General features: G+C 46.3%; 1 protein-coding gene across 1 annotated transcript in view; it reads left to right on the top strand.

The window, feature by feature from the left end:
- Window positions 1–27,845, top strand: part of ZYG11B (zyg-11 family member B, cell cycle regulator) — a 66,685-nt gene that overhangs the window by 30,412 nt on the left and 8,428 nt on the right. Inside the window, exons 4-10 of the mRNA XM_040978535.1 lie at window positions 929–1,069; window positions 2,307–2,483; window positions 11,191–11,255; window positions 12,317–12,416; window positions 12,624–12,674; window positions 18,352–18,513; window positions 18,624–18,671. Coding sequence (XP_040834469.1) covers window positions 929–1,069; window positions 2,307–2,483; window positions 11,191–11,255; window positions 12,317–12,416; window positions 12,624–12,674; window positions 18,352–18,513; window positions 18,624–18,671 — 744 coding nt within the window. The remainder of the gene's footprint in view (window positions 1–928; window positions 1,070–2,306; window positions 2,484–11,190; window positions 11,256–12,316; window positions 12,417–12,623; window positions 12,675–18,351; window positions 18,514–18,623; window positions 18,672–27,845) is intronic.

Raw genomic sequence — 27,845 nt, 5'->3', positions numbered from 1 at the left:
CTGCAACAGTCAGGGCTGAACCAGGCCAAAGCCAGGAACCAAGAACTTGGTCTCCTACATGGGTGCAGGAACCACTCTGTACTGCTTTCCCAGGTCTCTAGCTGAGAACTGTATTAGCAGTGAAGCAGCTGGGATTCCAGCTGGCATCCATGTAGGACACCCATGCTACAGGCTACACCACAACGCCAGCCTCTATTTTTGTTTTTTCAAATGCTTATTTACATTAAAGGCATAGTTCCAGAGAGAGAGAGAGAGAGACAAAGAGAAAGGTCTTCTACCCAGTGATTCACTCCCCAGATGGCTGCAAAGGCTGGGGCTGTGTGAGTCCGGGCCATCTTCTGCTTTCTCAGGCCCATCAGTAGGGAGCTGGATGGAGAGCAGAGTGTTTGGGACTTGAACCAGCTCTTACACGGGATGTTGGTGTCACAAGTACTACCTTTCTCCTGTGCTTCTTTCATTTGTCTAAAGAAATGTTTAACTTAAATGAGAAAATGCAAGTATAAAGGTAGTCAGGTTTCATTTAGAGAGAATATTACATGTAATGATCTTTTCTGAGAAAGAACTTGGCTTATGGAAAGATTGTTAGCACAAGTTATATAACATTGGAACCTGGGAGAAGAATGTAAGAGAGGTGGTAAGTAACTGCATGCTACGACCTTATAAACAATGTTCGTTATCTTGAGAGATTTATTTTTAAGTACAGTACAGAAAATTTTACCTATAGCTCATTGCTAGGTTCAGAATCATTTAATACATCTTTTTTTTTTAGGGCAAATATATGAACTGTTCTGGATGGGCTGAAAGAAATAATTCCCATTTACTTGAAGCAGCCCCTAGCAATCCTAGATAGCATCTTCTATACCAAATTACATACAGGTCTAAGAATGGAAAAGCATGCTAAAGACTCTTCCTTTGGCTGTCTCCAAAGGTGTCTGGCGAGGCCAATGAGACGCAGATCGCGGAGGCGCTGAAGCGGTACAGTGAACGAGCGTTCTTTGTCCGGGAAGCTCTCTTCCACCTCTTCAGCCTGACTCACGTGATGGAAAGGACAAAGCCAGAGATTCTAAAGGTGAGAATAAGCAGCTCATCGTGACATTCTTGTAATTTTCTTCCTGAATAGATGATGATTTTGTGAAGAGCATTTGCATGCAAGTCTTTGATTTTTATTTATGACAGGGCTGATGATCTCAGATTTAATGATTAACCGCGAGTAGGAAGACGGTTGCACCACATCACTGAAGTTTTATAGTACTCTCATTAAGCAGCATAAACATTGTCCTGTGTGTGTTTTTCATTTCCTAAAACCAAGAACCTTTCCAGGAGTATAAGCAGGGAGTTGGATCAGAAGTGGAGAAACCACGACTTGAACCAGTACCCATATGGGATGCTGGCTCTGCAGGTGATATCTTAATCCACCGTGTACAGCACCGGCTCTAATAGGCAATTCTTGTTAGGAGTTTTGCTGCAAAGGGAGACAAAGAAACAAAGGTGGTAATTTGGGTGAAGAAGCAGAAATAAGAGAAGGCTTTGTGTTGTTTTTCTTAATGGGAGAAATACAGTGTGAGTGAATGTGAATTTACATGGACATGAGTTGTACAATACAGAATTTTTAAAATGCTGTACAAGTGAGATACAGCAGGTGAAGTAATGCCCTTGATGAGACAAGAATGGAATGTTCTAGCAGATACATGGAGGGATTACGTTTAGCGAGGAGCGCAAAAAGATCAGTTGTTGGAACAGGTAAGCAGGGGCCTGTATCCATGTGTGCGCTGCTGAGGGCATTTCTGTGGTCAGAATCTGACACTCTTTCCTGATGTTCTTTCAGTTTTGTTGGTATTAATGGAAATAATCTTTAATAGAGAGTGAACAATAGGGGATATTTATTTGGGGTTGGAGGAGACAGTAAAAGGTGCAAAATGGTTGTCTAGGCCTTGGAGAAGTGAGTGCAAAGTAGGACAGTTCTCAGTGAACTCAGTTGGAAATAGAAAGATGCATTCATCACAGATTTATCCTGATCAAGTTGATGATGATTTACTTACTGCCTTCCAAGCAGCAGGCAATGTCCAAGCTCCTGGATATTCAGATGTTCAAATGATTCATTTGCTTTAGAGAAAAGTCTCTAGATAGGACCAGCTGAATGCCAGCTCAGCCAGAAACTATTTGTGAATAAAGGCTGTGTCCCACACACTTTGTATGTTCATGAAAAATAGGTATTTTAAAGTCATTATAGATCAACAAAATAATGTTGTTCTGTAAAAGGGCTTATGTTTATAAGGTGAATTCAAAGCATTCATTTTTTTTTTCAGCTTGTGGTTACTGGGATGAGGAATCACCCCATGAACCTGCCAGTGCAACTGGCTGCCAGCGCCTGCGTATTTAACTTAACCAAGCAAGACCTTGCCACAGGAATGCCTGTTCGACTCCTGGCTGATGTGACCCATCTGCTGCTCAAGGCCATGGAGCATTTTCCCAATCACCAGCAGGTAAGCAGATAAAGATTCCCCTTTAAGTGTCTCCTCCTGCCTGTCTTCTACTGCCATGCAGTTCAGCTTACCAGAGTAGGGCTGGCAATGCAAATACCCTTGGAGACTGTATGGTAGTAAATTTGTGGTATGAGTGTGTGTAGGAAGAGAGAAGAGGACAACTGAAGAGTACAGTCCCTGACTAAAGGCATTTCAACCCCTGTGGTGAGGAAGTAGTAAAAGCCACATTAAGACTCCTCTCCTTCAGTTTGCAATAAAAGCATCAAATAGGTACAGCAGATCTGTTCTGGGTATGGGCTGGTTAGGCAAGGCCACTGTTCCTGCTAGGACAGGAAGTGGGCCAAGGACCCACCAGTGTGCATGAGATCTGCCACTGGGAGAAGACCCTATAGAGGAATTTGGGGAATTCCTTTGTCAGGGCACAGTCCCTGCAGGTGAACGCAAAAACCAAAGCAAGGAGCAGCTCAGAGCAGACCAGGTTACAGTACCTGCCAACATATGTGTGGCTCAGGTTTGGGGGAGACCAGGCTGGGCCAGTTCATAACACCCACTGGCAGATCTGAGAATCAGGATGGGGTGTGGGACAGGCTGGGTCTGGCCGCATCACCAGCCAGTTCACCTTAAGGCCGGGACTAGAGCCTGTCCAGGCTGGGCTAGGCTTCAGCACCCACCAGCATGAGCTGGAACTGAGGGCAAGCCGGGCTGGGCCAGGCTGTAGCATCACCTGGAAAATGCCAAGGTGATGCGAACCATGCCAGTCTGAGTCACAGCACCCCACCACCAACACATGTAAGACTTGGTAGAGGGTCTGTGAGGACTCCCTTGCTGGACCATTGCTCCCACTAGAGAGCTTGAGAACTGGGCCTGGGAACAGACCAGGCTGGGCAGGAATACAACACCCAGGGGCCTACATGTAAGCTAAGTTATAGGGAGAACCAGCCTGAGCTAAGCAAACATATCCTCTGTTGTATGCTTGAGCTAGAGTAAGTGCTTTCTATGAAGGCTTTGCTGCAGCATCAGCTAGCAGGTGCTGGTAGTAATTACTGCTAGTAATTCTGTCAGGCTAGACCACATAGAGAGTATAGGATCTAGGGTTGGATGTGGGCCTAGCAGGGAAATTGTGGGCACCCCTCTGCTAGGCTGCAGCTCCCACAGGTGAGCATGAGAACTGGGGCTAGGGATGAGTCTGGTTGGAGAGGTGGTGCCAACCGTGGGCATGAGTGTAGGCTGGATTGTGAGGTTGGTTGGTCTGAGCTAGGCGCCAATGCCCATTTTTGCATATAAGAGCCAAATGGGATGCAAGACAGACTGGTCCAGTCCTCTGCATATACGGCATGCTCACGGACCGGGACTGGGAGTGGGCCTGGGTTACTGTAGGTTGCTCTGATTAGGCTTTAGTTCCTGCTTGTGTGCCTGAGGGCCAACTGTGTGGTGGACAGGGTTAGGCTGGGCCGTAGCATCCATTGGTTTGTGTATGAGATGTGGCTGGAAACAGAACTGACCAGCTGACTACAAACACCACTATATGTGTAGGTTGCTATGGATGATGGACTGAGCCAGGCCTTGCGCTGACTGACACACACAGGAGTCAGGCTGTGGTCACCTCTGGTGAGGTTTCTTTGGGGACAACCCCACCAACTGAATCATGGACTCAGAACTCCAACCACGGTGAAAATCACAGGATCTGTGGTCTGACTGTGGAGTGCATGTGTTAAAATTGGCTCTCCTTGATTGCTGAAGCCTGTGCACAAGAAGGCATGCCCTGACGCTCATCAGGGCCATGACAACTAGTTAATTGAGACCTGCAGAGGGTGTCCAGTACCACAGAGGGCAGAACAAATCAAACAGCAATACTGGACAACCTTTGACAGTGAGTATCTTGGTGAGTCAAGACTCTAAGGTGGATTTTGTCAGCCAGTAGACCTTGGAAGGATTTCTTCAACCTTGGAATAAAAAAATCAACAGTATCTCAGAACCATCAAAACCACTTAAACAGTTTCCTCAGAACAGGCTGCACATCGGGGACCTTGGGATGACATCGGGTGGCTGTTCCCCATTCCTGGGTACTGATGTGGTTGGGCTGCTTGGAGCAGTCTTCTTCCCTTCTCTCCCCACTTTCCTTGGATACAGGAGGAAAAACAGATTAGATTGCCCAGTAGATTGTCTCATTCATTTTCGCGCGTTCCTCAACCCTCCCAATCCCGTTCAGTGAGCTACATGAGCATACATCCTTCTCAACTATGTAAACATTATCAAAAATAATAAAATAAAAGTTGTGGGAAAAAAAGGTGGGCAGTTACTGAGAGCATGAAATGTGGTTTAAATTCAAGGTGCGTGGGCCTGGTGTGGAGGCCTAGCAGCTAAAGTCGTCATCTTGAACACACCAGGATCCCATATGAGTGCTGGTTAATATCCCAGCGGCTCTACTTCCCATCCAACTCCCTGCTTGTGGCCTGGGAAAACAGCAGAGGATAGCCCAAAGCCTTGGGACCCTGCACCTGTGTGGGAGACCTGGAAGAGCTGCTGGCTCCTGGCTTCGGATCAGTGCGGCTCTTGCTGTTTTGGTCACTTGAGGAGTAAATCATTGAACAGAAGATCTTCCTCTCTGTCTCTCCTCCTCCTCTCTCTCTATATATATATATCTGACTTTGCAATAAAAATAAATGATAAATCTTTAAAAAAATTCAAGGTGTGTTAAGTCAGGTAAAAAAAAAAAACTGTGACTCCCTTTCTATGGGATAAAACCTTATACCTTAGAAAGTTCCCTTAGTAAAAGGGAACTATGTAAACCTGTGAGTGTTACAGGTGCGACAAGAGAATACATTCCACAGAAGTAGAAAGAAGAAAATAGCAAAGATTCAGAGTAAAAAGTGATGGAAAGACACATGTTCCAATGGCTTAAAAATCAACAATGCCAAAGCATTAATTCTTTGAATATGTTTTTTTTTTTTAAGATTTATTGTATTGTTTTTATTGGAAAGTCAGATATACAGAGAGGAAGATCTTCTCTCCGTTGATTCACTTCTCAAATAACCGCTATGGCTAGAGCTGAGCCTGTCTGAAGCCAGGAGCCAGAGCCTCTTACGGGTCTCCCATGTGGATGCAGGATCCCAAAGCTTTGGGCCACCTTTGTCTGCTTTCTGAGGCTTGCACAGGCAGGGAGCTGGATGGGAAGCAGAGCTGCCGGGATTAGAATTGGCACCCATATGGGATCCCAGGTCATGCAAGATGAGGACTTTAGCGACTAGGATACTGTGCCAGGCCTGAACATTTTAGCACATTGAAAATTTACTGGGCTAACTATCAAGAAAAAGCCAAAGAGGATGCAAATAAAAAGGATTGGGAGATAAGGATGGAAAGAACTGAGGAGTGGAATAGCCAGCATATAAACCAGGCCCACATGGGGATGCTGGTGCTACAGTGTAGAGAATTAGCCTGTTGAGCCACAGTGGTGACCACCTCCCCGCCTTTAAGACTTATTTATTTATTTAAAAGACAAAGTTGCAGCAAAAAAGAAACAGAACAGAAATCTTCTATTCTCTGATTCACTCAACAGCCAGTATGTACATTCTTCACACTTACCCGCGCCCTTCGAGTTAGAGTCATTCCATCTTCAAAGCAGGCTGGGCTACCTTCCTTACTGGTATGACGCAGGCAAAGCTTTCAGACTGTGTCTTTCTCATTCTCTCCATCTCGAAAAACACAAAACACAAGGCTACTTCAGAAGCCACCAGAAAAGGAGATAAGAGCAATTGTCTTATCCTGTTTCACTAAATTGAAATGAAACACGTATAAATGTTCAGGTTAACTTTTAAAAAAAATTCTACGTCTTTTTCTTTTAATTTTGTTTTTGATGATATTTACATAGTTAATCAGGGTGGGAAGGGTTGAGGATCAGGGGATCGTGGGTGAGACCCTTGTTTACACATTTACTTTTTCTTCTTCTTGCATATGGAGGGAAGGGAGATACAAGCAGAGAAACCACACCCAGCCTCCCACTGCCGCATTATCTGGGGGATGGAAAACTGCCACCCGATGACATTCCCGCGTCCCCACTGTGGAGCACTTTCTGAAGGTTCTGCTCATGTGGTTTCTGTAGTTCTCAGATGCTCCTGATATCGCCACTCCACTGATGAGGAAATCCTTCCAAGATCAATTGGCTTTCATAATAAACTTCCAAGTCTCCATTGGCCCAGAAATTTGCTGTCAAGCTTCACTGGGGGTACTTGATCAGTTTGTTCTCTTCTCCACCCTCAGCAATCCAATGGGTGCCGTAGCTCAGCCAGCCCTGCCCACCACACACTCAGCCCCTGCGTACTGTAGGGGGAGCTGCAGCCCAGTCTGGTATAGCGACTCCCAATAACCCCCACTGGACCGGTCCCCCAGCTCTGGTTCCTGTGCCTGCCAGCATGTACATTGGACTGGTCTAGTCTGCCCCACATCCCATTGAGATCTTGTACACATCATTGGGCATTGAAGCCTAACTCAGCCCAACTAACTCTACCCTCTAGCACACACTCCTGCCAGTGGGTGCTACCACCTGTATGGCCAATCCCACCCCCGGTCCTGGTTCTCACTGGCTCACTAGTGGGAGCTGCAGCCCATCAGAGAGGACCCACTCCATGACCTGGATATTGCCCTTTGCAGGTTCTGCAGTCTAGCTTGACAGGACTTTCCCCTAATCCCAGCACTTGCTAGCTGATGCTGTGGCAAAGCCAAGCCCGCCTTCCTTTTTTCTGGCTCATGCCTGTGCTGGTAGATACAATCGGCTACCCCAGCCTAGCTCTCTCCCTAACCCAGTTCACATATAGGCCAACAGGTATTGTAGCCCTGCCCAGTCTGGTCTGCCCTCAGTTCCAGCTCTTGTGCTGGCCGGCCTGAGCAGTGGTCCAGCATTGGAGTCCCCACTACTCCCCTACCAGGCTTAACTGCTCCCAGTCCCAGTGTTGCATGTGCTGGTGAGTGCAGCAGTCCAGTGTAGTGGGGCCTGTGTCCACCTCAGCATTTGCCGGTAGACACAGACCTAGCCTGCCCGATCTGCCCCCATTCCAGTCCATGCTGGCTAGAGCTGCTGCCCAACCTGGTGCAGTCAGTCTCCAGTACCTGCCCTAATGTGAACTGGCTGGTGATGCGGCCAGACCCAGCCTGTCCCACACCCCATCCTGATTCTCAGATCTGCCAGTGGGTGTTATGAACTGGCCCAGCCTGGTCTCCCCCAGACCTGAGCCACACATATGTTGGCAGGTACTGTAACCTGGTCTGCTCTGAGCTGCTCCTTGCTTTGGTTTTTGCATTCACCTGCAGGGACTGTGCCCTGACAAGGAGTTTTCCAAGGTCCTTTATTGGGTCTCAGTGGCAGATCTCATGCACACTGGTGGGTTTTTGGTTCAGGAATAGTGGCCTTGCCTAACCAGCCCATACCCAACCCGGTTCTTACTATTGCATGTTACAGTCCAGCCAGTCCTGGTCCATGCCCTGACATAGCTCTCATGTAACCCAGTGGAAGCAGAAACCTAGCCTAACCTGTCCTGCACCCACTCTGGCTCTCACGAGCACCAGTGGATGCTGGAGACTAGCCCAGTCTGGTGTGCCCCAGGCCCGGTCTAAACCCATGCTGAGGGAGATTCTAGCCAAGTCTAGCCCAGGCCACCACCCGCATTCTTGCTTTTGCATTCACCAGTGGGAAGTACAACCTAGCCAGGGTATCCCCTTAGCTCCCCAAGCAGACCTATTCCCAGCCCCAAATCTTACACATGCCAGTGGATGTTGTGACTCAGCTCTGCATAGCCCATCCCCTGTCTTGACCTTTGCCATCGAATGCTGCAGTCTGGCCTGACCTGGCCTACCTTTAGTCCCAACTCTTGCTGGTGAGTGCTACAATCTGGCCTTGCCCAGACCACTCCCATTCCTGACTCATGCAAACCAGCAAGTGTGATATCCTCTCCTGTCATGCCCCATGTTCCCGTCTGGCTCTTGCATTTGCCAGTGAGCTAAGGTAGGCCTGACCTTGCCCAGTCCACCCCTTTCCAAAACCACACCACACACATGTGGACAGGTGGATTACCCTGCTTGGTTTACCCAACACCCAGGTCTGAATCACATGCTCACCGGCGGGAGCAATGGCCCATTAGAGGAGTTTCCTTAGTTCCCCCACCAGAACCACTCCCAGACCCTGATCTCACCCATGCCAGTGGGTGTTAGGATCTTAGCGGTCATAGGCTACCCCTTCCATCCTGCATATGTATGGGCAGTGGATGTTGTGGTCTGGCCCACCCCACACCATATTCTTGGGTGTGTCTGCAGGTCCTGCAGCCTGGAACAGCCTAACCTGTACCCAACCCCAGGACTCGTGAGTGTCTGGAATTCCATGTTCATGCCAAGCTCAGCCTGTCAGCACCCCCCAGCTCCAAGTAAACCAGCTGAAATTGCAGGATATAGGGATGGGCCCACACCACCCCCTGCCCCCCCTCCACACACACACAGAATTTGCCCTGAGACTCAGTTCTCTTGCATTCTGGTTAGTGCCAGGGCCCAGCCTAACATTACCCATCCCATTTTGACTCTCATTGGTGAGTTCTGTGATGTACCCCTGCCGGAGTCCAGCTCCAGCTGAGTTCGGAACTCGCGAAGGGTGCGTGGATGAGGCTCAAAGAAAGAGAGAGCCGGACCACTAGGACTTCATCATCATAATGGACGACGCACAAAAGCTGTCCGCTTTATTTATACAAAATCAGTCAAACTCTGGCTCAGACTTTTTACGTCATGGTCAAGTGGGTGTTTCTAAAGATAACTCTGCCATTTGTTTCACCTAAGGCTAGGATGTTATCCACCTGGCGCCTGGCTAGGAGAAAGTTCTCAAAAGATGGTGCATATCAATCAATAACACATTCCTACCACAGTTACTCTACAGCTTGGTCTTGAGATAGTCAAGGAAGGAAGGGCTTCACAGGAGGGACCTAAAAGATCAAAGAAAGGGAAAAAATAGATTCCACTACACCTGAAGACAGAACGCCCTTGATTAGCATAGGATCAAAAGGGGAGTTAGCACCCTTGATTAGCATATTGCCACAGGATGCAGCTGTAACAGCAATAACAGCTTTTTGGCTAAAAAACAGCAACAGCAACATCAGCTTCTAAGCTCCCATTGATATTTAACAGTAACTCCGCAGAGGCAGACAATGCCTAAATAGACTACAGAAATCTCAATGGGATTGTCCGGTGTCCATGCAAAGGGAGGCGCAGCTGCATTCAGGTATTGTAGAGACATCCACCGGGCCTTGCCACACAGTGGGATATTCCTTGCGGCCTTGCCTGCAAAGGAACTATACTCTTCACACCTTCTTGTCTTTCACATCCATCACACGGACCCCAGCATACCCCTGCCTGGTAGACCCCTAGCTCTAGTTTTAGTGTGCACCGGTGAGTGGCAATTGACATTGGTCAATACTGACCACCTTAGCTCTGCTACCCCACAAGGGCTGGTGCTTTGCTTTGAACCTTAAAGGTCCTTGTGTTTTCCTCTCAGGTTCCCACCACTGGGGTCTGGCGCAAAAGTGTAGCCTAGTGGCTAAAGTCCTCGCCTTGAATACCCCGACATCCCATATGGGCGCCGGTTCTAATCCTGGCGGCCCTACTTCCCATCCAGCTCTCTGCTTGTGGCCTGGGAAAGCAGTCGAGGACACCCCAAGGCTTTGGGACCCTGCAACCACATGGGAGACCCGGAAGAAGCTCCTGGCTCCTGACTTTGGATTGACTTAGCTCTAGCCATTGCAGTCACTTGAGGTGTGAACCATTAGGTGGAAGATCTTCCTCTCTGTCTCTCTGCCTCTCTGTATATCTGCCTTTCCAATAAAAATAAATAAAATTTTTTTTTAAATAAATAAAAATTTTTTTTGAAAAGTTCCCACCACTGGTTGGCTTGGGTGCAAGTGGCTGTCAAGCCACCTGGGAGCTCAAAGCCAGGGCTAACTGACCCTCTTCTGCTCCAAGCAGCTGGTGGGCTGATCGGCTCAGGTCTTCAAACCACAGCCCTGACTCACCTGGGGTCCAAACACATGGTGGGCTAATGGACCCAGGCTTCCATTCAGATCCAAGCTGCGTCCAGGAACAAACCGACCCACCCAGCCTGAGCCCTGCGGCCTGGGAGCTCAGAGCCAGGGCTAGCCAGCCCTCTCACTCAGGCAAACTTTAAAAAAAAATGTATATATATACATATATAAGTTTTATTGGAAAGGCAGACCAGACTTATAGAGAGAAGGCAAGAAAGAGAGAGAAAAATCTTTCATCTGCTGGTTCATTCCCCAAATGGCCACAATGGCTGGAGCTGAACTGATCTGAGGAGACAGGAGTTTCTTTTGGGTCTCTTGTGAGGGTGCAGGGCCCCAAGGCTTTGAGTCATCCTCCATTGCCTTCCCAGGCCACAAGCAGGGAGTTGGATGGGAAATAAAGCAGCCAGGACACTGACTGGCACCTATATGGAATCCGGCACTTGTGAGGTAAGGATTTAGCCAATTGAGCTAAGGTCAGGCCCATGTGCAAGTAAACTTAATGTGAGCCCAATGAAGTCAGCCTTCAGTAGGTGGGCAGGATGAAGGCTTTAGAGAAGTAACTAGTGGTTCACCTGTCTTCTTTTTGTGTACAGATTAAGTGTAGTTAAAGGAGAACAAACTGATGTTTTATTTCCTTTTTCCTCCCTTTGAATATCTAGTTACAGAAGAATTGCCTCCTTTCACTTTGCAGCGACCGGATCCTTCAAGATGTTCCCTTTAACAGGCAAGTAGTAGCCCTAGAACTTCAAATTTGGCAAAACAGAGATATCATGGGGTTATTTCTCACCAATTAGTATAACCTTGGTGAAAGATTAATGAAGTGGGTAGAGTTATTTATTTGAAGGTCAGAGTTAAGAAATAGAGGGAGGGAGAGACATGCAGAGAGAGAGAGAGAGAGAAATAGAGCACTTCTATCTGCTGTTTCACTCCCCAGACAACTGCAATGGCCTGGGCTGAGCCAGGTGGAAGCCACAAGCCAGAAGCTTCTTCTGGGTCTCCCAAGCATGTGCAGAGACAAGCAGTTGGAATATTTTCTGCTGTTTTCCTAGGTGCATTAGCAGGGAATGGGTATGGAAATGGAGCACCTGGGACTTAAACTGGTGCCCTTATGGATGTTGGCACTGTACAGGTTCCTTAACTGGCTGCACCACAGTTTTGTCTATACTTGCTTTGTTTTATTGCTAGTCTGTCTGAATTCTCTAATTTAGTGACATTCATGATAACAGTCTGGCCCAGTTCTTTAATTCTTTGCTTGAGTTTTTGTTTGTTTGTTTGTCTTGCTTGGGCCACCCATATTCCATATCAGAGTTCTGACTACTGTACTCCTGGTCTAGCTTCTTATTAACTGGGCCTCTTCTACCCATGTGGGGACCCAGATGGAATTCCTTGCTCCTGCCTTTGCCTGATCCAGCCTTGGCTATCTCAGGAATTATGGAAAAGGGAGTGAACTAGTTGTTAGATTTCTATAATCTCTCTGACATTATTCTGCCTTTCAAATAAACAGGTGTATCTTTAAAAAATACATGTTGTAATTCTAGAAGATAAAGTAGCAGATAGTTGCATCTTATTTCCAAATTGTTTTTGGAAACATTCTTACTTCTTTGCAAAATGTTGTAACTAATAAGGTACTATCTCGAAAATACAAAGTATAATTGTTATTCCCCATCAGCTAAGAGGCATTTCCCCTTGTTTTGCACCTGGGTTGTAGTGTCTGTCCCAAGCTGGAGCTCTCTCCCTTGCCTAGGCACCCAGTATCACTTCATAAACCCTTCCGTATGTTCCCAGGTTTGAGGCAGCCAAGCTGGTCATGCAATGGCTCTGCAACCATGAGGACCAGAACATGCAAAGAATGGCAGTGGCGATCATTTCCATCCTGGCTGCCAAGGTACCTCAACTCCTGTCCAATGTTACTATTTTCCTGTGCCAGAAAAATTTACTAGCCCCTCTGCCTGCCAATTCAAGCTACATTCCATATTTCAGAATTCCAGATTAATTAGAGGTTTGAGGCTGACCTTTGAAGCCTGCCGGTGAGTGATGGTGGACACCCAGAGGCAATCCTTGGCCGTTTACTTTGTCTTATTCTTGCTTACAGCTTTCTACTGAACAGACTGCCCAGCTTGGGGCTGAGCTCTTCATTGTCAGGGTAAGTCCATCACCTACTCTGTGCCCACACTAGGTAGTGCTCACTTGTGAACACTTTTTCAGACAAGTGTTGTCTTTCTCCTGATGTTGTGTATTTCAAAACAAGAAAATGCTTCTGGGGAGTGTTTGATGCAGCCATTAGGATGCTGCTTGGGATGCTCCTATCTCTGTGGCCATTTGGTAAGTAAGCCAGTGGATGGACACTCTCTTTAGCTCTCTGCCTTTCAGAGAAAATGTGTAAATAAACATTTTGAATAAATAAAAGATATTGCCTACTTTAAAATTCTTTGAGTTTGGGGGGCCTGCGTTGTGGTGCTGTGGGTAAAGTTGTTGGCTGAGATGTTGATATCCTATATGAATATGGATTCACGTCCCAGATGCTCCACTTAGGATTCAGTTCCTTACTAACATGCCTGGGAAAGCAGGACAGAATGTCCTAAGTGCTTGGGCTCTTGCAGCCACATGGAAGAACAGAAGAAACTCCTGGATGCTGGCTTTGTTCTGGCTCAGTCCTGGCTGTGGTGGCCATTTGGGAATGAACCAGTGGATGCAAAAATCTCTGTTTCTAAGTACAGACTACTATGGACATGATATTGTGTATGATACTTTAGGGAAATAAGTAATTTTAATAGAAAGGAGCCAGAGCCTTGGTGTAACATGTTAAACCTCTGCCTGCAGTGCCAGCCTCCCATAATGGTGCTAGTTCAAGTACCAGCTGTTGACTTCTGATCCAGCCTCCTTGCTTGTAGCCTGGGAAGGCAGTGGAAGAGGGCCCATGACCTTGAACTCCTGGACTCACATGTAAGACCTGGAAGAAGATCCAGGCTCGTGGCTTTGGATTGGCTCAGTTCCAGCCATTGCAGCCATTTGAGAAGTGAACTGCAAATGGAAGATCTCTCTGTCTCTGTCTCTCCTCTCTGTAATTCTTTCTTTCAAATAAATATTTAAAAAAATAGCTAATACAATTATTTTGCTTGCTTATATTCAGTTGAGGAAATAATGGTTCAAATACTTTTAAGAGAGGAGTTAAGATGATTTAAAGAGGGCTTAAGGTAAAATAAGCAAGATAGCAACTCTTTCATTTTTAAGATTTATGTATGTATTTGAAATTTAGAATTACAGAGAATGAGGGAGAGACAGATTTTTTTCCCATCTGCTGGCTCACTCCAAATGGCCAGAACTGGGCCAGGCCAAAGCCATAAGCCAAGAGTTTCTTCCAGGTCTTCCATATGGGTGGTAGGGACCCAAGCTCTTGGGCCATCTTCCATTGCTTTTCCCAAGCCATTAGCAAAGAACTGGATTGGAAGTGGAGCAGCAAGGACATGAACCAGTACTCATATGGGATGGCAGCACTGCAAGCAGTGGTTTTACCTGTGGAACATCCTTTTTAAATCCTAGCAAGGGGCTGGTATAGGAGTGTAGTAGGTAAAGCTGCCACCTATGATCCTAACATCCTGTTAGGATCCCTGAAAGGCAGTTACAAAGAGGGAGGCAGAGGCGGAGACAGAGAGAGCTTCCATCCACTGGTTCACTCCCCAGAGAGCTACAACAGCCAAAGCTGTGCCAGGCTGAAGCCAGGAGTCAGAATCCTTATATGGGTCTCCCACAAAGGTGGCAGGGACCCAAGCATTTGGGCCATCTTCTGCTGCTTTTCCTAGGCCATTAGCAGGGAGCTGCATTGGAAGTGGAGCAGCCAGGACTCAATTCAGCGCCTGTATGGGATGTCAACATTACAGGTAGTGGCTTAACTTGCTACACTACAATGCTGGCCCCAGATAAATAAATAAATCCCTTTTTTGTTTGTTTTTAAATTGTTGTATGAGATGTTTGAAACAGTACTAGTACAATAAAAGTTTAAATGAAACTTTTTTTTTTTTCGTAACTTACACATAAGGGTGTGTGTTGTGAAATATGTTAGTTGCTGCTTGGGATGCCTGCAGCCCATGTCAAAGTGCTGGTTCAAAGTCGGGCTACACTGCTTCCAATTCAACTTTCTGCCAATGCATCCTGGGAGGCAGCAGATGATGGAACAAGTGCTTGGATTCCTGCCATTCACATGGAAGACATGGATGGAGTTCCCAGCTCCTGGTTTTGACTTGGCTCAACCTGGCTGTTGCTGGCATTAAAGAAGTAAACCTGGGGCTGGCATGGTAGCAAAGTAGGTTGATTCTCCACTTGCATCCCTTATGGCTATTAGTTCTAGTCCTGGCTTCTTCACTTCCAATCCAGCTCCCTGCTAATGGCCTGGGAGAGTAGCAGAGGGTGGATCAAGTCTTGAGCCCTTGCACTGACATGGGAGACCCTGAAGTTCCTGGTTTCCAGCTTTGTACTGGGCCAGCTCTGGCCATTGCAGCCATTAGGGGAGTGATCCAACTGATAGAAGAGCTCTTTTTCATTCTGTTTCTTCCTCTCTGTAAGTCTGACTTTCAAGTAAAAATAAATAAATCTTAAAAAAAAAAAAGTACTGAATCAGTGAATGGAAGATCAATTTCTTGCTCTTTTTCAAACAAAAAATCAATAAGCATTGAGAAAGTTATATATATACTGAGCACATTAGTCATTTGTTTGGTAAATATTTATATCGAGAGTACCCATCATGTACCTCCACATTATTAGATGTTAGAGATTCACAATAAATTAAATGTATAATTCCTATACATAACAGATTCACAGTATTGTAGAAAAAGCAGCTATGTAGACACAATTTTATTGTATTCTAAAAAGATACTAAAGGGGTAGGCATTTTGGCACAACAAGTTTAGTCATTGCTGGGAATATCTGCAACCCGTATCAAAGTAGCTGGCTCACATCCTAGCTATTCAACTTTCAATCAGGCTTCGTGCTAGTGTGTATCTTGGAAGGCAGCAGGTAATGACTCAGGTACTTGGGTCTCAGCCTCCCATATGACACACCTGGAGTTTTAGTCTCCAGGTCTCCAGTCCAGCCCAGGCCCAGCTGTTATAGGCATTTGAGGAGTGAACCAGCAGATGGCTATCTGTCTGTCTCTGTCCTTAGTAACTTTAAAAATATTAGGAACTTCAGGCAACTTGATTCTGGCGCCACACTCTTAATTACTGTGCTATTATCTAATTGTACCTAAAATGTTTATGATCTTTGAGCTTTTTTTCTCCCTGGGAGCAAGTATTTGAATTAGTGGATAAGATGTCCACGTCCTGGGTTCAATGCCCAACTCTCTCTTGACTCCAGCCTGGGAGGCAGTGGTGAAAGTTTAAGTAATTGAAGTCCTGCTAACCATGTGGAAGACCTGGATGGAGTTGCTGGCTCCCAGTTCAGCCCGGTCCAGCCACTGTTGTGACCATTTGTGAAATGAATCAGCAAAAGGGAGCTTTTTGTCTCTGCCTCTCAAATAAATACATTTTTTAAAGATTAATTTATCTGCTTGAAAGGCAGAGGCACAGAGAGGTGAGACAGAGAGAGCTTTCATCCATTGGTTCACTCCCCCTCCATGGCCACAACAGTCAGGGTTAGGCCAGGCTGACCAAGAGCCACGAGTTTCTTCTAGGGCTCTTGTGGGGGCAGGGGCCCAAGTACTTGGGCCATTTTCTGCTGGTTTCCCAAGTGTATTAGCAGGGAGGTAGATTGAAAGTGGAACAACAGAGACATGAACTGGCACTCAAATGGGATGCCAGCATTGCAGGTGACTGCTTAACTAGCTGTGCCACAGCACTGACCCTAAGCAATAAATGTATACACACACACACATAATTTTTTAAAAGATTTATTTATTTTTATTGGGATGGCAGATCATATTTTACAGAGAGGCGAGTCAGAGAAAGATCTTCCATCATCTGGTTCACTTTCCAGGTTGCCAAAATGGCGAGGGCTTAACTGATCCTAAGCCAGGGGCCAGGAGTTTCTTCCAGGTCTCCCATGCAAGTTCAGAGTTCCAAAACCTTGGGCTATCCTCTGCTGCTTTCCCAGGCAATAAGTAGGGAGCTGGATGGGAAACGGAGCAGCTGGGATATGAACCAGCGTCCATATGGGATCCCGGTTGACGCAAGGTGAGGATTTAGGCACTATGCTGTTGCACTGGACCCCCCTTATATACTTCTTAAGCCATTTACCTTTCAGAGTTAAACTTTATAAGATAGAATGCTGCTAGAAATGATTTAGAATAGGAATTTCAAAATTGTTTCTGTACATGTAATCCAGACCTTTAATTTTCTTCTTCTTTTTTTAAATAGCAGCTGTTGTAAGTTTTTAAAAAAGATTTTATTTTATTTTTATTGGAAAGGCAGATTCACAGAAAGAAGCAGACATAGATAGGCCTTCCATCCATTGTTTCTGGCCACAATGGCCAGAGCTGAGTCTGAGGCCAGGAGCCAGGAGCCTCTTCCAGGTCTCCAATGCGGGTGCAGGGTTCCAAGGCTTTGGGTTGTCCTCTACTGCTTTTCTAGGCCACAAGCAGAGAGCTGGATGGGAAGTGGAACAGCTGGGACATGAACCGGCACCCATATGGGATCCCAGCACATACAAGGCAAGGACTGTAGCCACTTAGGCTACTGTGCTAGGCTCCAGACCTTTAATTTTCTTGTCATTGCATTAAGCACTCCTCCTTTTTTTTTTTTCTGGTTCAGATATGATTTGAAAGCCAGAATGACAAAAGTGAAAAGAGACAGACATACAGACAGAGCTTCTATGGACTGATTCATTACCAACATGGCCACAACAGGTTTGAGGCAGGAACTCCATTTTGGTCTGCCATGGGATGGCAGGGCCCCAAGTACTTAAGCCATGTCCACTGCACTTCCAGGCACATCAGCAGGGAGCTGCATCTGGTATACCTAAGACCAGCACCAATAGTTGGACGTGGGATGCTCATGTCACAAGTGGCTTATTCCATTGTGTCACAAGGCTGATCTGTGTTCCTTTTTTTTTTTTTCTGAAAACTTGGGAGTTGGTTTGAAGTAAGTTTTCTATGAGCAAGTGCCCAGCTTATCAGTTAAGGCATCCTTACTAGAAGATCTGGGTTTAATCATTGGCTCTAGCTCTTCGACTCCAACTTCTCACAAGTGCAGTGATGGCTCAAGCAACCGACCTTCTGATAAATCTGAGAGATCTGTTTTTTTCCTTGCTGCTGGCTCTGGCCTTGCCCAGCCCTGTTACACGTATTTGAGAGATGAACTATGGATAGGAGTTTTGTCAGTATGTCTGTCTCTTTCTCCCTGTCTGCAGCTGAGATAAATAAAAGTAAGTAAAATAATTAGCGCTTCTTTGACCAAGCTGACTATGATCAAATTACTTAATATTTTTCAGACTCAATTTCTTCCCTTGAAAATATGGAGATAGCAGTATCAGGTATAGCTTGCTGATACATAATAAATGTTAGCTTCATTTATCTCCCTTTTTATCTTTTTTTTTTTTCAGTTCTAGGATCTGGAAAAGGTATTTAAGATAATTATTCCGTAGCTTTAATTATTTTGTCTTGTAAGTGTTATTACAGGTGCTTATATGGTAGGTATGGTCAGAATAATTAATGAAAATCCTATAGTATTTCTTCTTGTTGAAAGAAAAATCCTTTATCTGAGGCTGTTGTATTAGATAGGCATTTATGGGAATTGACTTTAAGCCATGAGACTGTCTCTTCAATTCAGGTTATAGTAATCACAACTTCCAAAAAATTTCAATAATGAAAAATTCTCTTTTCCTCCTTTCAGCAACTTCTTCAAATAGTGAAGCAGAAAACCAATCAGAATTCAGTGGACACTACATTGAAGTTTACTTTGAGTGCACTTTGGAACCTCACAGATGAATCCCCAACCACTTGCAGACACTTTATTGAGAACCAAGGGTTAGAACTCTTCATGAGGGTTCTAGAGGTTAGAATGGGAATTTAGCCTACAATTTGGCATTTGTTGGTTTACTTATTTAAAACATGCATTTATTATATCTGGTTCTTTATGTAAACGTTTTTCTTTCGTTTTTGCAGTCTTTTCCCACCGAGTCATCCATTCAACAGAAAGTCCTAGGACTTTTGGTAAGATATACACATTCTCTGCTAAATACCAAGCTGTATTTATCTTCTGTCTGAGGCGGTACTCAAAGGTGTCACTTGAATAGTCTTGATTCAAGTTATGAGAGGTTATTGGCTTTGTTAGACTAGAGGTGTGAAACTCTTCCTAAGGCCTGTTGGCTGTCCTTGTTTACTTCAGTGTGCCCACAGCCCTAAGTGCTTGTTGAAGAGCCTTTCCTAGAGTGTTGTTCAAACTGTCCCACTTTCTGCATTGTGATGAGGTACTCAAAATCTTCCATTGGCTTAGGTAAGCTGGCTGTCTTATATTTTGCGTTCATGCAGAGTCAGCACTTGAAGTGGCCCAGTCCTGTAAGAAGTGTTCCAGGATTGGACCACATATCTGTGATTTTCCCTGAGCTCAGGTACTGAGCACAGCAGTCTAATTGGAGAGCCCTCAAAGAAACCTCACCTGGGAAGTTGTCAGACCTTGCTTTCATGTGTGCCAGCTGGTGCTAGGTCAGGCCCAGTCTGCCCCTGTACCAGCCAACGTACATACCAAACACTGACATGAAACACTTCTCTAATATGGGATATTAGTATCACAGTTGATGGCTTAACCTGCTGTGCCTACAATGCTGGATTGGACTTTCTAAGGTTTAAGATTAGCAGTATCAGGTCTGGTGGCGTGGCCTAATGGCTAAAGTCCTCGCCATGAACGCCCCGGGATCCCATATGGGCACAGGTTCTAATCCTGGCAGCTCCACTTCCCTTCCAGTTCTCTGCTTGTGGCCTGGGAAAGCAGTCAAGGACGGCCAAAAGCCTTGGTGGGACCCTGCACCCATGTGGGATACCCGGAAGAAGTTCCTGGATCCTGGCTTCGGATCAGCATAGCATAGGCCGTTGCGGTCACTTAGGGAGTGAATCAACGGACAGAAGATCTTCCTCTCTGTCTCTCCTCCTCTCTGTATATCCGACTTTCCAATAACTAAATAAATCTTTTTTAAAATTTATTTTTTAAAGATTTATTTTATTTTTTATTGGAAAGGTGGATATACAGAGAGGAGAGACAGAGAGGAAGATCTTCCGTCCAATGATTCACTGCCCAAGTGAGCGCAATGGCCAATGCTGATCTGATCCGAAGCCAGGAGCCTCTTCCGGGTCTCCCACGCGGGTGCAGGGTCCCAAAGCCTTGGGCCATCCTCAACTGCTTTCCCAGGCCACAGGCAGGGAGCTGGATGGGAAGCGGGGCTGCCGGGATAGAACCGGCGCCCATATGGGATCCCGGGTGTGCAAGGCGAGGACCTTAACCACTGTGCCATTGTGTCGGGCCCAATAAATAAATCTTTTAAAAAAAAAGATTAGCAGTATCTTGACTAGTTGGTTGCTTTTTTTTTTTTCCATTGGAAAGGCAGATTAACAGAGAGAAGTAAATACAGACAGACAGATCTTCCATCTTCTGGTTCATTCCCCAAGTAATCACAATGGCCAGAGCTGAGCTAATCTGAAGCCAGGAACCAGGACCTTCTTCCAGGTCTACCATATGGGTGCAAGGGCCCAAGGCTTTGGGCCATCCTCTACTGTTTTCCTAGGCAACAATCAGGGAGCTAAAATGAAGTGGAGCACCTTGGATATGAACTGGCATCCATCTGGGATCCTGGCATGTGTAAGGCGAGGATTTAAGCATTAGGCCATTGCGCAGAGCCCCCATATTTACTAGTTTGATGTGTCTTTAGTTAATGTCATGTCTCCTATATTTGAGATTCATTGAGCTTCTTGGATCTATAAGTTTATAGTTTTCATAAAGTTGCAAAATTTTTGGCCATTACTGGTTTAAAAAAAGAAAAATATCTATGTATATATATGTTTTACAGCCTCTCTACCCCAGGTGGTGGCTTTCTAAGACCCTGGCTTCCTTTATATTATGATACTGGAAGCTGTCTGACACCTCATTGGTGTTCTTTTCATTGTTTACCTTTTTTTTTAATCTTGTTTTTATTGCTTGGATAATTTCCACTGCTGTGTCTTCAGGAGTATTTTCTGTGTATGTTCCTACTCTTTGAATATATGAAATAAATGTATAATAACTATTTTAATATCTGTCTTTATTAACTTGATTATCTATGTCACTTCTCAATTTCAAATGATTATTCACATTATGAATCATGTTTTCTTTCTCTTTTTCTTGTATACATTTTATTTTTGATAATTTTTACATATTTGATTAGGGTGCAAAGGGTCAAGGGCTAGAGGAAATTGGGTGAGGCCATTGTTTTCACATTCTCTTTTTTCCTTCCTGTATCTGGGAGGAGGGGAGAGATAAGGGGAGAAGACACACCCTGCCTCCCAACCATCCCAGGCTCCCCAATCTAGGGCATGCTCCAAAGGTCCTGCTCAAGTGGTTTTGATAGTTCAAAAGTTCTGTATTGTTGCCAATCACAATGAAATCTCTCCAGAATCCACTGGCTGACATAGTTCACCTTGAGACTCCACTTGCCCTGGTATTCACTACTAACACTTGGCTGGGATAGTTGATTGATTTGTTCTGTCCTCCATCCTCTTTTATGGTACCAGGTATCCTCTGCAGGCTCCAGTGTACTGCCATATCCTCCATGTGCTTCTGGATATGCTGTCCACTGCGCCATCTAAGCCACTGAGGAGGCCCAACTCTGACAAATGCATTCCACGGTCAGCCCAAGGAACTTGCGATTTTCTCCATGGTTGGAGTTCTGAACCCAGCAGTTCAGCTGGGGAGATTCCCAAAGAAACTTCATCTGAGATGATCCCAGATCTGTTTCCTGTGTATGCATGCCAATACAGGGTCTGGCACAGTTCGTTGAACAAATCAGCCTCCATTCAACACTGTTAATTGCTGGGTCAGTTGTCAGTTGTCTGCTATGCAAACTAATGGATGTTGCAGTCCAGTCAAATCCTGCCCACCCCACAGTCAGACCCACACAAACCAGTGGGAGTTGTAGCCTAGTAGGAGTAACCTGTAATAACCTCCCACCAGTCCCTCCTCCTGCCCTGTTTCCCATGCTTGCCAGTATGTACAGCAGACTGGTACAGTCTGTCCTACATCCCATTCAGCTCTCATACATGTCACTGGGCATTGAAACCTAGGTCAACCCAACCATCCTACCTATCCAGCCCACACATGTGCTGGCAGGTACCACTCTCTGTCTAGCCATGCTTGCCCCAGTCCTGGTTCTCATACTCACCAGTGGGAGTGGTAACCCAAGAGGGAGTTTCCCACTGTTTCCCTAATGTGCTCACTCCTACTTCTGGATCTTGCATTCTCCAGGTGGTTCTACAGTATAGCTTGACAGAGTTTGCCCCCGTGCCAGCACCTGCAAGCTGATGCTGCAGCAAAGCCCAGTCAACCCACAGACACTCTGGTTTATGCATGTACCAGTAGATATAGTTCGCCTATCCTTGCTTGTTTCTGATCCAGCTTACATGCAGGCCAACAGGTGTTGTAGTCCTGCCCCCATCCCAGCAGTCACGCTCGCCAGTAGGAATAGTGGCTTAGCAGGGGAGCTCCCTGCAACCCCATTACCAGTTTTGCCCACTCTCCCCTGGGTCTCATGTGTGCTGGTTGGGCACTTCAGCTTAGTCTGGCATTGCCCACCTCACCTTGGGATTTACCAGAGGGTGCTGTAACCTGGTCCAGCCTGGCCCACCCCCAGTTCCAACTCACACTGGTAGGGACTACAGCCTAGCCAACCCAGCCAACCCACAGTCCTGGCCCTAATGTGACCTAGCTGTTTCTGTGGCCTAACCTGGTATGACATACACACCATTCTGGCTCTCAGATTTGCCGTTGGGTGATATGAACTGGCCCAGCCTGTCTCGCCCCTGACTTGAGCCAAAGGTAAGACCATGGGTACCGTAACCTGGCCTGGTCTGGACTGTTCCCTTTCTTGGTGTTCGGACTCTCCTGCAGGGACTGTGTCCCAACAGAGGAGTTTCCCAAGCTTCTCCATCAGAACCTTTCCCAATGCCAGATCTCGTGCACACCGGTGAGTCCATGGGCCAGTGCTACTTAGTCCACCTCCTGTCCCACAGGAACAGTGGCCTTTCCTGACCAGCTCTCACCCATTCCACTTCTTGTTGTTGGGTGGTACAGCCCAGCCACGCCTGGTCCACAATCAGATACAACTCATACATGGCTCAACAGGGGCAGACGCCTAGCCCAGCCCATCTTATACCCACCCTTGTTCTCATGAGCACCAGTTTGTGCTAGAGTCTAGCCCAGTTTTGCACACCCCAGACCCAGTCCACACCATGCCAAAGGAGATTGCTGCCCCCACTCCGGCCCCTGCGCTCACCAGTGGACCCGCAACCCAGCCAGGACGTTCCCTTAACTCCTCAACCAGGCCTGATCCCAGCCACAGATGTCCATTCCAGTGGTTGCTCTGACTCAGTTTGGCACAGCCCCTCCCCTGTCTTGGTCTTTGCCTTCAGAAGCTGCAGCCTGGCCTAGCCCAGATGACCCCAGTCCCGGCTGTTACTGGCAGGTGCTACTGCAACCTGGCCCTGCTCAGTCTGCTCTCATCCCTGGCTCATGCAAACCAGTAGATATGGCAGCCTAGCTCAGCATGATCTGCCCTCCATCCTGGTTTCTGCACTTGCCAATAGGCTATGGCTTGCTCGGTCCTGCCCAATCTGTCCCCTTCCAAAACCAACTCACACACTTGCTGACGAATGCAGCTACCCTGCCCAGCCTGCCCAACACCCCAGCCTAAACCACGTGCTCATCAGTGGAAGCTATGATCCACTAGGGGAGTTTCCCAGGTTCCCCCGTTCAGGCCACTCCCAGACCCAGATCTCACGCTTGTCATCGGATGCTTGGCCCTTACCTGCCATGGTCTGTCCCATCCGTCCAGGCCTTTGTATGAGCTGGTGCGGTCCAGCCCACCCTACACCCTGTTTTAGGGTGCTCATGTGGGTGCTGTAGCCTGGACCTACCCCTTTGTTCCCAGCCCCAGCAGCGGTGAATATCAGTAAGTTACATGGTCACACCTAGCTCAGCCCATCACCATTGCAACTCTCAAGCTAACCAGTGGGACTTGAAGTTCCATAGGGTTGGGCCCACTTGTCCCCCACAGAATCCACCCCTGGACCTGGTTCTCTTGTGTGCTAGTTGGTCCTGGCCCAGTCTGAGATGACCCATCCTCTGATCTGATATTCACTGTCAGGTGCTGGGATCTAGCCCTTCCAGAAATGCCCCCAGCCATAGCTTGCGTGTGCATTGGCATGTGGTGGTCAGCCATGTTCCATGCTAACAAGCCCAACTCAGGACTGGTCCATCAGTCTGACCCCAAACTATCTTCAGGTCTCTTTCTTTGAAACCACCAGGTCTCAGTCCCCTTGCTTACGTGCAAGTACAGTGGCTTTGTCATTGAGTGTCCCCTGGATTCATTTTTCACCTACACATACAATGGCCTTGTCCATGGATGTCCATAGGCAGTAACTGATACCCTCAAGACTGCAGAGCTCGCCACTGGGCAGCCAGAGGGCAAAGCCCAGTGCGAGTTGACACACTAGCCACCCATAAGTTCAGGATCCTGCCCCCCACCCAGCAGCAGTGTTAGATGGGGAGCTAGGATCCCCAGCAGGCAGCCTGGCATGGCATGGGTTCTCCCAGTCACAGTCATATGGCTGGGAAAGTAACGTACCCGCTCTGTGGCTCAGCTTGATCTGGGCTCCACCCTCCAAGATGGCAGCATTGGGCAGAGCCATGGTCCTGAGCATGCCCAGAGACCTCCTGAATCCATCCTCAGCATGGTCACTGTGGACAGCGGAAATTCTCGGACCTCAGGCTTGGGCAAGCTCAGGACCCTCTCCCCACCCAGCAGTGGTAGAGCTAGGATCTCCAGCAGGCAGCCTGGTGCAGCACGGGTTCTCCCAGCCACAGCCACACTCAGCTGCTCAGCTTGATCTGGGCTCCGCCCACCATGAATCATGTTTTCTTAACACTTTATATGCCTACTGTGTATTAATTAATGAACTTATTGTTAAAGTTTATTTTTATTTGAAAGATTTACAGAGAGAGAGAGAGAGAGATCTTCTATCCTCTTGGGCACTACCCAAATGGCCACAGTTGCCTGAGCTGAGACAGTCTGAAGCCAGGAGCTTCTTCTGGGTCTCCCATGTGGGTCTAAGGCTCCAGGCACATGAACCATCCTCTGCTGCTTTCCCAGGCCATAGGAGGGAACTGCATTGGAAGTGCAGCAGCCAGGACACAAACCAGCACCTACATCGGATGCTGGAACTGCAGGCTGAGGACTATGACACCACCTGATTTTAATTTATTTTAAAATGTTGTGTGGTAAAATAAGGTTTATCATATTTTCATTATTCTTTAAGATTTATTTTTATTGGTAAGGCAGATTCACAGAGAGCAAGAGAGACAGAGAGAAAGATCTTCCATCTGCTGGTTGACTCTCCAAGGGGCCACAAAAACCAGTGCTGCACCAATCTGAAGCCAGGAGACTGGAGCCTCTTCTTGGTCTCCGACGTGGGTGCAGGACCCCAGGTTTTGGGCTGTCCTCCATGGCTTTCCCAGGCCACAAGCAGAGAGCTGGATGGGAAGTGGAGCAGCCAGGATATGAACTGGCGACTATATGGGATCCTGGCAAGTGCAAAGCGAGGATTTATCCACTAGGCTATTGTATTGGACCCTCACTGTAGTTTTGATTTTGCGTTTCCTAATGGTTCTGTGATGGTAAGCATCTTTTCATGTTTATTGGCTCTTTATGTATCTTCTTTGGAGTCACATATCCATCTGTGAATTTTTTATTGTTGTTAAATTTTGGAAATTCTTTTTGTATTCTGGATATCATTTCCTTATCAGATATGATTCACAAAATGTTTTTCTACTTGTAGTTTTTGATTGGATGCCAGACATTGTGGATTTTACTTCCTGGGTTTCTAGGTATTTTTGTTTTCCTAATATTCTTAGACTTTGTTCTGGAATGAAATTAACTTACCTTCAAGAGTTTGATGGCTCTGGTTGTATTATGAATGACTAGGCGGTCCCAGAGTCATGACCAGCCTAGGATTATTCTCTACTCTGAAATAAGAACATCCTGAATCCTGTCCATGGTGCAGTGTGAGTAGAGGTTTTCTCTACCAGTTGGTGAGAATATGCGTTATTCTGGGCACTTCCCTCTCATCCTTTTGGTGGTTTTCCGTCCTCAGGGAGTTTGTTCGTGCTTGCATTACGCTGCTCTCTATTCTCCCTGTGCAGCTGAGTCTCTTTCTGGAGCGCTGCCTTGTGAATCACCTTGGTTTCTGTGGACTGTGGACTCCATCTGCTCTAGGTGCTCTGAGCTTTGCTTCAGTTCCACATCCGTGCGCCACAGCCTAGCACCTCCTCTGAAGATAACTGGGAAACTCACTTTGCCTCCATTCCAAGGGTCGTTGTCCTTTATTGTCCAGTGTCCGTTATCTTGAAAACTGATGTTTCATTTTTTTTTTAATTGCTTCAGTCAGAAGTGTAATTTGGGCTGCTTTTACTCCATCTTTCCCCAAAACGGGAATCCTCATCAATCTTCTATTAGATATTTATCTATTTGAGAAAGAGACAGAGAGGAAAGTCCAGTCTCCTGGTTCACTCTCCAGATTCTCAGAGCAGCGGGGATGAAGCAGCGAGAAGCTGGGTGCTACAAATGCGGTCCAGGTTCCCTGTTTACAGAAAATCCAGTCACTTGAGCTGTCACTTGGTATCTCCCACCACCTGCATTGGCAGGAAGCTGAAATTAGGAGGGGATCCAAATATCAGACCCAGGCTCGCTGTTGTCAGATGTAGACATCTTTATTGTGAGGCAAAATGACTGCTCCCAAACATTTAACATGAGAAATTCAGGATGGATGGGAATGTGAGCTAGCAGCAAAGACACTGCTGGGATGCCTGCCTCCCATATCAGAGTCTGATTGAAATGGTGCCCAATTGCACCCAGGGACCCAGCAGGTGATGGCTCAAACAATTGGCCCCCTGCTGCTCACATAGGAGATTGGCAATTCTTGGCTGCAGCATGGCCCAGCCCCAGCTGGTGTGGGCATTTGGGAAGTAAACCAGTAGTTGGGAGTCTCGCAAATAAATAAAATTTAAAAATTAAATGACAAATCCATGTTTCCTAATTTCCTATTGCTCCTATTATTTCCCCACCTTATTTCTCATTTCAAAGGGCATACTAGTGATTCATTTTCAATTAGGATTTGTTTGTGTGAAAAGGTCTTTTATATTGCCTCTGGTTTTTGCTTGGCTACTATAGTACAAGAGGGCAATGTTTTTTTCTGTTAATTGTTTCATTTCGTTGATTTTTAAGAAAATATTTGTTTCCCTATTTGAAAGGCAGTTAGAGGGAGAGAGAAGTTATCTTCTATCTGCTGGTTCACTTGCCAATATCTGCAACAACTAGGATTGAGCCAGACCAAAACCAAGAGACAGGAACTTCACCTGGGCCTCATATGGGTGTCAGGGGCCCGAATATTTGGGCCATTATCCACTGCCTGCCAGGAGCACTAGCAGATAGCTGGATTGGAAGTGGAGAAGCTGGGACCCAAAATGGCACTCGAGTGTGGAATGCGAGTGTCATAAGCAGGTTCAGTCACTGCACTGTCAACACCCATCTCTGGCTTTGTAACTGTCATCATTTGGAAATGTTTTAGCTATTATTCCACCCAGTATCTTTCCGTATCTGTTCCTCCTGGAACTCCATATATGTTAAACTCTGATACCAGCCCACAGGTCACAAAAGGTCTTTGCGGACTTTTCCCCAGTCTTCTTTCTGTGCTTAGCTTGGTTGCTTTATATTTTTTTGTTCTTTAGTTTTTCTTTAGCATTTCATATTCGATTAAGTTCATTTATTCTATCTTGCATTTCACATATTGTGATTTTTCTAGCAATTACTTAGGTCTTACTTAGGTTTCATTTTTTTGCCCTACTGTTTGTGTTCATTTCATCCTGATCATATTTTTAAATAGATTTTTGCTTTTTTATTTAATATGTAGTTATCACATATTTATTGCCTACAGTGTGATATTTCAACACATTATGAACGATGGTCACCCCACTGTGCTACAGAATGCTAGAAATTGTTGCTTCTGCTGCAGTGTGCTTCATCCATTCTCCAACTTCTCTGAATCCCTCCCCTGCCAACTCCTTCCAGCCTCTAGTGATCTCTATTCTAT

This window comes from Ochotona curzoniae, unplaced genomic scaffold (assembly GCF_017591425.1).
Source record: "Ochotona curzoniae isolate NIBS_2020 unplaced genomic scaffold, NIBS_Ocur_1.0 contig_291, whole genome shotgun sequence".
In the NCBI taxonomy this organism is placed as follows: Eukaryota; Metazoa; Chordata; class Mammalia; order Lagomorpha; family Ochotonidae; genus Ochotona; species Ochotona curzoniae.
Note: the sequence above shows the minus strand (reverse complement) of the source record. Positions and strands in the feature narration are given on the sequence as shown.